The 11,803-nt window shown below is 34.0% G+C and overlaps 1 protein-coding gene across 5 annotated transcripts; it reads right to left on the reverse strand.

Annotated features, from left to right (window-relative positions):
• Positions 1–2,844: 2,844 nt before the first annotated feature.
• On the reverse strand, positions 2,845–8,906 carry LOC133822300 (uncharacterized). 5 transcript variants are annotated; one of them, XR_009887850.1, is made up of 6 exons: positions 8,538–8,906; positions 8,316–8,464; positions 7,865–7,962; positions 7,639–7,727; positions 5,768–5,819; positions 2,845–3,112 (listed from the first exon to the last, which is right to left on the reverse strand). XR_009887850.1 is itself a non-coding variant. In XM_062254578.1 (5 exons), the coding sequence occupies exons 1-4, from the start codon at positions 8,610–8,612 to the stop codon at positions 5,815–5,817; spliced, it is 267 nt and encodes an 88-aa protein (XP_062110562.1). In that variant the 5' UTR covers positions 8,613–8,906; the 3' UTR covers positions 2,845–3,112; positions 5,768–5,814. The 5 variants fall into 5 exon arrangements, 3 of the variants coding, with proteins under 3 accessions (XP_062110562.1, XP_062110560.1, XP_062110561.1); XR_009887849.1 differs by lacking the exon at positions 8,316–8,464 and having other exon boundaries at positions 7,639–7,738; XM_062254578.1 differs by lacking the exon at positions 8,316–8,464.
• Positions 8,907–11,803: the final 2,897 nt, after the last annotated feature.

The following is an 11,803-nucleotide window of genomic DNA, read 5'->3' on the forward strand; positions in this document are numbered from 1 at the left end:
TCAAATCCTGCTGATGAAGACCACGTAAACTCTGATGTCAAACCTCATGAGCAGCTACCTCTTCCTTCAGGGCATTCAATGCAAACAAGGTCCAAATCAGGTATTTATAAACCCAAAGTGTATCTGGCTACAGCTCACATTGAACCCGTGCCCATTTCAGTCAAGGAAGCACTAAAAATACCTGCTTGGAATCAAGCCATGACTGTTGAACATACTGCACTCCTGCGAAACAACACATGGGTTCTAATTCCTCCTACAGATGATATGCATATAGTCACTTGCAAATGGGTCTTTCAGGTTAAATACAAGGCTGATGGGTCCTTAGACAAATACAAGGCTCAGCTGGTAGCAAAAGGCTTCCAACAAACACCAGGCCTCGATTTTTCAGACACATACAGTCCTGTTGTGAAAGCTTCTACAATCAGAGTAATTTTTTCGCTTGCAGTCACCTATGGATGGGACATTCAGCAAATTGATGTAAATAATGCCTTTCTCAATGGCATTCTTCATGAAAGAGTCTACATGAAACAACCTACTGGCTCATCAACTCTGCGTTTCCTAATCATGTTTGCTTGCTTAAGAAAGCCATCTATGGCCTCAAACAAGCACCTAGAGCTTGGTTTGAACAGCTCAAACAAACTTTGCTTAGCTGGGGTTTCAAATGTTCTGCATCAGATACTTCTCTGTTTTACCAAAACAAGTTGGCTGCTTCTTTGTATGTCCTTGTCTATGTGGACGATATCCTCATAACATGACCAAATAATGATCTCATTACTGCTCTGATCAAACAACTTCATAGTCGGTTTGCACTAAAATCTCTTGGCTCGGTTCATTACTTTCTGGGTTTTGAAGCAACAAGAACTTCCTCTGGTATATATCTTACTCAATCAAAATATGCTACTGAATTACTCCACAAAACCAGCTTTCATACCGCCAAAGAAGTTCCAACACCCATGATACTTGGCAACAAACTATGCCTCGGTGACAGTCCACTCTTTGCCAATCCACAAGTGTATCGAAGTGTCATTGGTGCACTTCAATACCTTACTCTAACCAGGCCCGACATCTCATTCTCAGTTAATAAACTCAGCCAGTTTCTCAAATCTCCAACAGTAAATCATTGGAATGCATGTAAAAGAGTTCTTCGCTACATCAGAGGAACAATACATCTTGGCTTACATTTTTCCCCACAATCTGTCATGACATTAGAAGCTTATTTAGACGCTGATTGGGCCTCTAACTTGGATGACCGTAAGTCCACAAGTGGCTTCTGCCTTTTTCTTGGAGTTAATCTCATCAATTGGGGATCTAAAAAGCAGTAAGCAGTCGCCCGTTCCAGCACTGAGTTAGAGTATCCCGCTCTTGCATCTACTGCCACCGAATTAGTATGGCTTCACTCACTGCTTTCTGAAATCGGCATTCAAGTTTCTCCTATAACACCAGTTTTATGGTGTGACAATCAAGGTGCCCAAGCATTGGCTCTCAATCCAGTTTTTCACTCACGAACGAAACACATCGAAATTGATGTTCACTATGTTTGAGAACTTATCTGTGAGAGAAAGCTTGAAGTTCGATATGTGCCTTCCAATGAACAACCTGCTGATCTTTTTACCAAGCCTATATCATCTCCTCAATTTGAGTTTCTTTGTCACAACCTGCACTTAGATTATTCTAATCAAAGCTTGAGGGGGTTGTTAGGCATATATCAGAAGATGATATCCATGAGCTGGATTAGTTACAAGATAGTTAAACTTTCTGTTAGTTTGTTATTCTCTTTTCTTTAAATCAGTTAGGTTGTTCTATTTTCTAACTAATTCTTGTTAAGACCTGTGTATGACAATTTTGTATATATTCTCTTATTCAAAATTAATGAGCATGAGGAATTATTCAGTCAATATCTCAACTTATCCACATTTGTTTGGGCTATATGTTGTACAATTTGGATGGTGGCGTTTTCAGTAATGAAGAATAATGATTTAGCTGCTGTTGATTTTTTATTGTATTATCTTTTTTTTTGTAACTCTTATTATAACTGAGAGAATGTGAAATTCATTATGTCTCATTCCATGTGTTTCTCTTACATGTGTTACTTGTAGATTACATTTACGACGGATAATGAGTTTACTTGCTTAGAACATTTGTAGCTCTTTATGCTAAAAGAATTTGAAACTCATTATCTGTCCTTCCAAATATCTTGTACATGTGTTACGCACTTATAGATTACACTTATGATTGATATAGTGAGTTTGCTTGGTTTGAACATTTCATCCCCTAACTTTGTAATTATTCTTTATATCAGTATAATTGGTCTTTTGTAAAAAATAAATAAATAAATAATACTTAAATATTAACTCCCCTAAAAATTGCCAAAAAAAAATATTAATGCCCCAAAAATAAGATACCTGACATATGCAAAATTCATACTCCAACATATGGCCACCATCGTATATACACAAGAACACTACTACAAAAAAAAATTTTTAGGATTAGCATTCCGAGCCCTAAAAAAGTTTTTAGGACTCGCGCCCCGCGAGTCCTCTATTTAAGAGTCTTAAAAACTAAGATTTTTAGGACTCGCAAAATATTGTTTTTAGCGAGTCCTAAAAAATGTCCGCGAGTCCTAAAAGATCTTGCTGAGTGCCTTTAAGTAAGGTTTTTAGGACTCGCATTGCGAGTCCTAGAAAATATCTACGAGTCCTAAAAGATCTTGCTGAGTGCCTTTAAGTAAGGTTTTTAGGACTCTCTTTGGGTGACCTTAAAAGTTATATTTTTAATTTTTAAAAAATTTATTTATTGTTATTTTAAATTAAAAATTATGATTTAAATGAAACATTTATATACAAATTAATCTAAAAATTTATAGATTAAAATAACAAAACTTATTAAAATTATAATCGTCTTGACCTTAAAAAAATATATAACTAGATTTACAAAGTAAATAATTAACCATTCAAACAAGAATCATTTACTCTAATAAAAATTACAAATATAATAAAACACTAAACTCATTGTCAAACAACATATATTTCTTCTTCTTGTCCTTGTACTCACCCTCGTCACTGCCTTTCCAAAGTAATGATTGGCTGCCATAAATTTCTTTCTAAAATCATCCCTGAAACATGAAAAATCACATTATAATACATCGAACATGAAAAATTATAACTAGATTTTTATTGTAGTGTACATAAATAAGTTTATTCACAATTGCTACAATTTTCATTTTGATTTAAAAAATATATCCCTTTGAGTGTCCAAAATGTATTAAAATAAATTTGAAAAGAAACTACTAAAAAAACACCCAAAAAAATTTTGGACCCTATACTGCCATATTAAATACAGAATAAAAAAAATAATATTGGTAAATAACATACATATATATTTATATAAGATAAAGTATTTATTTATCAAAGAAATGAAAAAACATAGTGTAATTAAGTGATATTTTTATTTCACCCTTTTGAATTCCAAGAATAATACTTCATACCAAAATTATAATAGAAAGAAAGAAATGGTGGAGCACTATATATATGAAGAAAAATCTATGGTTTCCATTCCCAATTATTCTAATAATAGTTGTTTCTTAATATCTAAGTAAATAAAAGAATGCATAACAAGCAAAATACTCAAGATAATCATAATTCCTTTCTCATTACAGCTTATTATGTGGTCTTCATCTAACACATTTATGGGGCAGCACTAAGCAAGAAAAGCACAAAAAATCTAAAAGTGCATCAAATAGTGCAGCACAACAAATTTTAATAAAGAAGCCAACATGATACATCAAATTGATATTCATGAGAGTAATGCAAATTGATGCAAGTAAGAACAAATAACAATAAAAGAAATAAGAGTCTCAATACCTAAAAGATTACCGTATTTTGTCTTAAGTTCAAGATTAAATAAAAGTGTTGGGCTTGACATGGCAAACCTCTACCGTCATTCACAAACTTAGAGAGAGGATAGATTGAGATATCCAACAATATTTTCACAATGAAATGGAACCATGACAAATTTACTAGCCTATTAGTTATTCAACAACACTCTCTTGTGTAAATTTATCTTCAAAAGTAAAAGAAAGACAAATAAAATAGAGATTCAATTTCCATTAGTAAAGATGTCATTCTTTATTGCACAAAGTTTACATGTGCCTCATTGGCAACACAAACATTGGAAACTTTGAATACATTTTCAGATTTGTTAAGAAGCATGAAAATGAGCATATAAGATTGTATATACTAAATAGAAGCTCAATAAAATCAAACCAAAAACAATAAATTGTGATAAAAAAAGAAGTTAAAAGAAACTATTCAGTCATATAAGTAGAAGACATTATTTATGACATTACCCTTTTGTTATGATACATTTCAGGCATGACAGTTAAAGCAATCAGGATGTTGTTTTTGAAACCAAACAATTAGATCCAATAGTACAAAACAAAACTAAAGAAACGAGTTTCTTTTGATACTACATAATAAATTATTTCATGATAAAGTTTTCCCCGTCATAATAAAAAAATATTGCATAAGCAATTAAATAATTGAAAGCCCATACATATTGAAGATCACCAAATCATGTAGATTGGAGAAAAGATAATTTACTTGCATGAATAAAAAACTTGCTTCTAGTTCTATATTGTAATTAGCACGAAATACAAATTGAAGAAGACCTGATACATTGAGGTCAATTATATATTTATATATAATATTTTCTACAAAAGAATTAATTTTTAAATTAATATATATATGTACGTATAAATATATATGTACGTATAAAGCTCATTAGTGCACAAGAGAAAAGCAAAGAAAAGATAGAAAAAGTTAGTTCTCATTAGTACACAAGAGACTATATAAAGCTCAAGAAACCAAAACAGAACTAACAACCCATCACATGGCTGTTGTAACAAAGTTAGTTAAGCAACCACGAGAGGCTAACTAAAACTCATAGACTCTCTTGAACACATTCTAGATGATACTCATGATCATAAATTTGCTAAAAAGAATTTAAATAAAAAATTGGTGTTTACAAAAGAGACAAAGAAAGGCCTTGGGCTTGCATGAGGAAACAATGGATAAAAAAGAAGAGCTTAAGGCTTTGTATAAGTGGAAGACTAGAAGTAGATACTGTTAGGCGCAAAAATATCCGGCTTGGCCCAAATATGCTCAAAGGTGTCTCAAACCTTTAGATTTTGGAGCCTAATATTAAGATTATAGGATAAAACTTGAGACTTTCATCAAACATGTGCTATGCAAGAAAATTGTAGAATATTATAAATTGCTATAATGATATAATCACACAACATAATCTAAGCAAAGCACAACATCAATTAACAGAAATATACTACATGAAAATTTAACAAAAAAATAGGTTACAAAAAAAGCATATTACATGAAAATTAAAACATACACATCTTGCACTGAAAATAGAAGAAAAAGAGAAAAGCCAACATGTCACCATCTATAGAAAATCGGACAACATATCCCCTAAATTACTAACCTAGCCATCTATCACATTCAACACCAACATGTCAATCAAATCAAACAACGCACAGGTTTTCATCCATATATCACCGCAGCACACAAAATTCTCAGAACCTACTTCACTAAAACATGCAAGTTCTCAATCTTCCGTTATCACCGCAGCACACAGAATTCTCAGAACCTACTTCACTACGGATGAATATCTAACATATTCAAACTCACTAAAGTAATACAATTATCATTCAAGATTGTAAAATATTGAAAATTAAAAAAAATTAAATACAACATACCTCTTGCAATTAGCTACCGATCCAATACTTCAAGACCAGTCAAAATATTAACCTAAACATTATTATCAACATTATAAAAAATAAAAAAGTTAGATGTATGTTCCATATCATGTTATTACCCTAAGCCATGTTATTTAAAATTCTATAATCAACTTAATTGTTAATTAGACGGTCAAATGTTAAGATTATAGGAAATAACAAAGGAAAAAATGTGATGCAGCAGTCCATGAAAATCCACATGCTAGAAAACTTACTAAATAGGCCACTAAATCATATTATAAAAAATCATATCTACCCATGAAATTGTATACATTTTGTTCTTTGCAATATCAAGCAAATAATAAGATTTCTAACATATATTCTCAAATAAAACTCATTCACTATACACTACTACAATAATAATACTTTTGTGAGAATATTTATTCTAATAACATCATTTCTTTAAGAAATATTTACTAAGAGAAACTATCTATACAACTAGTAAATGAATTTATATCTTTTTATGGTTTTTACGTTTTGGGAAGCTCGTGAAATCACTTTCTTGATTGCACATACGAGTACCTATGAAGAGAAGAAAAAAGGTTTGAACAGGTAACCTTGAAGATGAGCATAATACTTCTTCAATACTGTTAGAACTTAATGTAGTGGTAGAGACTAGCTAGGTGAACCAATTATTATCATCATTTTCATTTCTTTACTTGGATGTGAATGAATGTATATAATATTATGGGATTTATTGCGTCTACATTTAAAAAATAATATTTTGAATCTTTCTAATTTGTTTTAATATTAGATTTGGACTTTCCATGTTTGATAATCACAAATAGAGCCATATAATACTATCAAGTCAATTTTAATTAACAATAAACTCATATTTTATCTAAAATTTTGTTACTAGTCTTTTTGAAGGGATGTGAGCGAGAGTAGAAAGAAAGAAAAAAGTAAGAAGAAACAATTTAAACAATTGAGGGTATCATTTTCTTTTTGAAATCCTGACTAGGTATAAAAAGAGATGTTTGTATAAACTCAAAATTTAAAAATAAAATAAATCAATATTAAAAAGTTTGATGACATATTATCATAAAATTAAAATAGTGATGTAAATTCAGACAGCAAAACCAAGCTTTACGATAGGGACAACGAGAGAAGATGAGATGCCATCTTTAGCTCTTCGAATGCTACCAACAGTTGTGTTAGTGTGTTATTTTTTCTTTCTTTCTTTCTTTCTTTTTCTTACTAATATCAAACATTTGATATTTAATAAAAACATGGTTGAAAAGAAAAACCTTGCAGAAGAAAGCTTCAATCAAAACGAATAATGAAGACCTTATTTTGTTATATAGTAAGGCTCAAAAGTTGTCAAGGTTAAAAGGGTGTCAGTCAAAAATGAAAATAAACCCATTAAAAAAAATTCTATAAATAATATCCAATTTTGGTCCAACTCTAACAAGCTTCTGTTACACTAAAACATCAAAAATTAGGAATTTTTTTTTCAGAATAAGAATACACTGACAAAACCAAAACAAAAAGAAAGGAAAAGATAAACAAATACCCATACACATCACAGCTCCAAGTCTGTATAGAGAGAGAGATATTAGATTGCTCTTCCTTGTCTCATTTTCTTAACTTATTTATTAGTAATATTCCAAAAGATAATTATATAAATAGTAAAAAAATCATTAGAGAAACAACAGTTTCAAAATTTAAATTTTAAGTCTATGGTCTATCTATTTACATCAAGATCAGAAAACAAATAATTACCAAAATAAAATCCTACATAAAAACTATCAACATAAAGACCTCCTTCTGCCTCTTGTTGTGTTCTCATGTTGTATTAAAACTTAATATGAAAAATAGAAAGAATCCCTTACCCAAAATAATTAAGAACATCGGCGATCTGATCCACCAAGTCATCAGCAGAAAGCAAAGGATCATCAAAACTAATTGTTTCAGCTCCCAACTGAAATAGTTCTTGAAGAAAGTACGAGATAAGAAACGATGTGAATTACAACTTTAAAAAAAAAAGACATAACAAGAGCAGAAGCATGTATGGAAACAAAAAAGAAAAAGAATTAGTCAAGTTATTGAGTGACAAACCTCATGGCCGGGAGGACTAATATGATATATGCAAAAGTTATGAAGCAACAAAGAACATGCTTCTGGACAAAAGAACAATCCTTGGAAGCAGGACACATCTGATCAAATTGCATAAGAAAAACAGTTAAATTGGAACTCGTAATGCCACTAAGAAACAAGCAAATAATTTACAAATCATCTGACCTCTGAAAAATGTCCCTATACACACTGAAATATTTTCATGTCTAAATAGGCTAAAACATGTTAAAGTTTTTATTTTGGGATAATAGATTTCTAAGTTTAATTGAACTTGCGAAAATTTATATGAGAAAGTTAAAGATGCATTCCAAGTTATTCTTCTTCATCAATATGATGATTCAATTTCTTCAAATCAATCTGATTAAACCATAAATAAATTTTAAAGATGCCACTATTAAACAAATCAGCTTTCTAGCAGTATTTTCGCACTTACTATGAAGTTTGGTCAAATTTATTACAAACTTGATCTGATGACTGATTTTGTAAAATCTGAACACTCTGTCAAAATTGTGGTTTACTTGGATATGACAAGTCAAACAAATCAACTCTCTACACACACCATCCGATTAGATTAATTTATAGCTGCCCAAATCATATGAAGCTTAATATTAATAGGAGATGGTATTAACATAAGTGTCAATTAATACAAATTTACCTTGAAGAGAATGGCAGCACCACCCACGCCTGAGAACTTCACCAGCTCAGGAGCCTTCGCCGTCGCCTTCCCCATCGTCGTCGCCAGCAGGAGCCTTCATCGTCCACGGTGGAGGCCAGAACAATCCTCCAAACTCACAGCGGCGACGGAACTTCGGGGAGCCAATCGCGACGGAGGCCGGCGAGTGGGGAGGCGAGCTTCACGGGTTGGCGGTTTCGGGGGCCAAGGAAGCTCGTGGTGGGGTGCGTGTCATTGGGTGGTGGCCGGAGATGGCTCATCTGGTCTGGCCGACTGAAATGCGAGAGAGGAAAAGAAAGAGTGGTATCGACTGGGAAGAAAGAGGAGAGAGAAGGGGACTAGGGATTTAGTATTTTTATCTCCCTTTTCTTATTTAATTACACAAAATTTGATTTAATGTAAACTATTGCTTTTTTTTTTTTAAATATTTTCAACATGGATTTTAAAAAATAAAAACATCAATATTATTAGTGGAATTTTAAAATTATTTTACAATATTTAACCAATCAATAAAATAATTTTTTTTAATTAATTTTATCATAAATATGTTAAATAAATAAAATTTAAGCAAATTATTCATTATATCATAATTAATTTAAATTTTAATATATAAATTATTATAAATAAAAAGTTAATATAATATTAAAAATTTAGAATAAAAGAAAATCTAAGAGGTGTATATTAAAAAAACAAAATAAACTTTTTAGGACACACATCTTAAAAACATTCTTTTAGAACTCTCAATACGAGTCCTAAAAACATTCTTTTAAGTAAAACACTTATTTTTTAGCTCAGATTTTTTAGGACTCGTATATTTTTTTAGGACACTCGTTACGAGTCCTAAAAGAGTATTAAGGACTTCCAAAGCAAGTCTTTAAAATTATTAAGTAAAACACTTATTTTTATAAGCCAGATTTTTCTAGGACTCGCATATTCTTTTAGGACACTTATTGCGAGTCCTAAATTGTGTTTTTTTAGGACTCTCAATAAGTGTCCTAAAAACTTCATAAATATTTTTAAGGACTTGCATTTAGGTACGTGTCTTAAAATAGTATCCTGTATTTTGTAGTAGTGGAAAAACAACCGTAATATAGGCGTTGAAACTATTGACAAAGAACCCTAAACTATTTCACGATTGATATACAATTTTTTTTATTAAATATAATCGCTTTATCATAATTTTATTATTTAAGTACTTTCTTTTGTTCAGTTTTTTGCACTCAAAAGTTTGCTTTTTATTTCTTTCTTTCAACTTTTTTGTTTGGTAGCACTTCACTTTTTTTGATTTAATGCTATTTTGGTTCTTTCTTTTGCTTTTATTTCAATAATTTTGTTTTCAGTTCTTTCCCCTCCAAAAAGGTCGCTCTGTCTATTTTAACTTTCTTTTGTTCAATTCCCCCCCCCCCCCCCCCCCCCACCCCCCGTGTTGCTTTAAAAAAAAAAAAGGAAAGAAAAAGACTAGCAAGAAAAATATAGAAACTTTTTTTTTTTTTTTACAAAAGACTAATGCAATTTCATATATAAAATTATTGTTGCATTGGTCTCAACACATTAGTAGAATTTTTTTTAACTAAGTGAACTTATTTTCTATTCAAAATACATGTTTAATGGCTAATCCAAAAAATAGCATCCAAAAAGACAAATAAGAAATAAAAGAGAATACTAAGAAAATACAATCTCAATATCTTTAAGACATCTAGAGAAGAGAAGCTAAAAGAACTACAATGAAAGCGTCAGCTACTTTAGATGTTACCCAAGAAATTTTGAGAAAATTAAGCTATTGAACAATATTATCCTCCAATCCATAGTTTGCGAGCCAATCACTACAACAAATAGGGCTTTAATGGTGACCAAAATTGCCCCTAATAGTCATTAGGGGGCGGCATGTCGCCGCTAATAATTTGACACTAATGTTGATTATTAGCGGTGTGGACGCTCAATATTCCGCGCCCATAAAAGAACTAGGACAGGTGCTAAGGTCCCTCGGAGGCCCAAGTGCATACTTGAGCCATGAGGCAATCGATCCGCCACCTTCTCGCAACGGCCTAGCAGGCCTAGGATCATGCCGCGCAAGGTGATCTCGCGCACATAGGCTCACGCCCCATCGCCTATAGGCTCACGTCCAAGCCCGCATGGCCTCGCTGGAGTGCCCTCGGCGTCGCGCCCATGGCCTCGCTGGAGTGCCCACGGCGTCGCACCCGTGGCCTCACTGAAGCGTCTCAGCGTCGCGCCCGTGGCCTCGCTGGAGCCTCTCGGCGTCGCGCCCATGGCCCCAAATATGGCCTCGCATGGCCTCGCCCAAGTATGGCCTCGCGTAGCCTCAGCCAAATATGGCCTCGCATGGCCTCACCCAAGTATGGCCTCGCGTAGCCTCAGCCAAATATGGCCTCGCCCAAGTATGGCCTCGCCCAAGTATGGCCTCGCGTAGCCTCAGCCAAATATGGCCTCGCATGACCTCGCCCAAGTATGGCCTCGCGTGGCCTCAGCCAAGTGTGGCCTCACATGGCCTCACCCAAGTATGGCCTCGCATGGCCTCGCATGGCCTTGCGAGAGGAGGGGGGCCTCGTGAGCAGCTAGGGAGCCGAGTCACCAAGGGGGTCGCAAGGAGGGCGTCTCGCTACGCATCCTTAGACATCCGTCAAGGCCACATGCCTATCAACCAAACTCGTGAGTGACTTCAGGAGGCTTCAGGCATCTCATGCCAAGGACCCAAGATCTCCACCTCACGCCAGGACCATAACACACACCAAGGGTCCCATTCCTTACACCTTGAGACCCCTATGCTTAGAGGCTCCAGTACAAGTCGAATGGGACATACTTGTACGACCTAGTACTGAGTATGGATACCAGTGCCAGTGGGACTGCTGGGATAAGAGTTATGACCCGTACGTCTACGGCCAAGGGTCAGGGTCGACACCACAACCACCTGCGCCACTATGCCTGCCACCACTCGTTAGACATGGGTACGGACAAGTAGTGGAGACATCCTCCTGACACCTGCTCCTGTACTGATGTACGACCACAACCTCTGAAGCCACTCCCCTGACATAGTACTTGTGTACCATTTGGTCTCCTGGACCACCATGTACCTAAGACCATTAGAGCCTACTATAAAATGAACTAAAACACCACCTGAAAGGGGGTTGGAAATTTTACTGTAACAAAGGCTTGAGTGTGAATGAAAGACTGAATTCTCCATTATTGTTCTATCATTGTTCTTGAGTGATTGTTTAAGTTTCTACAACTTT

The sequence above is a fragment of the Humulus lupulus genome, chromosome 3 (genome assembly GCF_963169125.1).
Source record: "Humulus lupulus chromosome 3, drHumLupu1.1, whole genome shotgun sequence".
Lineage (NCBI taxonomy): Eukaryota > Viridiplantae > Streptophyta > Magnoliopsida > Rosales > Cannabaceae > Humulus > Humulus lupulus.

Excerpts from the sequence above, each read along its gene's own strand:
- LOC133822300 (XM_062254576.1), bottom strand. The coding sequence starts at position 8,612 with ATGGGGAAGGCGACGGCGAAGGCTCCTGAGCTGGTGAAGTTCTCAGGC. Across the intron at positions 7,728-7,864 it reads TTAGTCCTCCCGGCCATGAG|TTGGGAGCTGAAACAATTAG; the intron begins GTTTGTCACTCA and ends GAACTATTTCAG. Across the intron at positions 3,113-7,638 it reads GATGTTCTTAATTATTTTGG|GGATGATTTTAGAAAGAAAT; the intron begins GTAAGGGATTCT and ends TTCATGTTTCAG.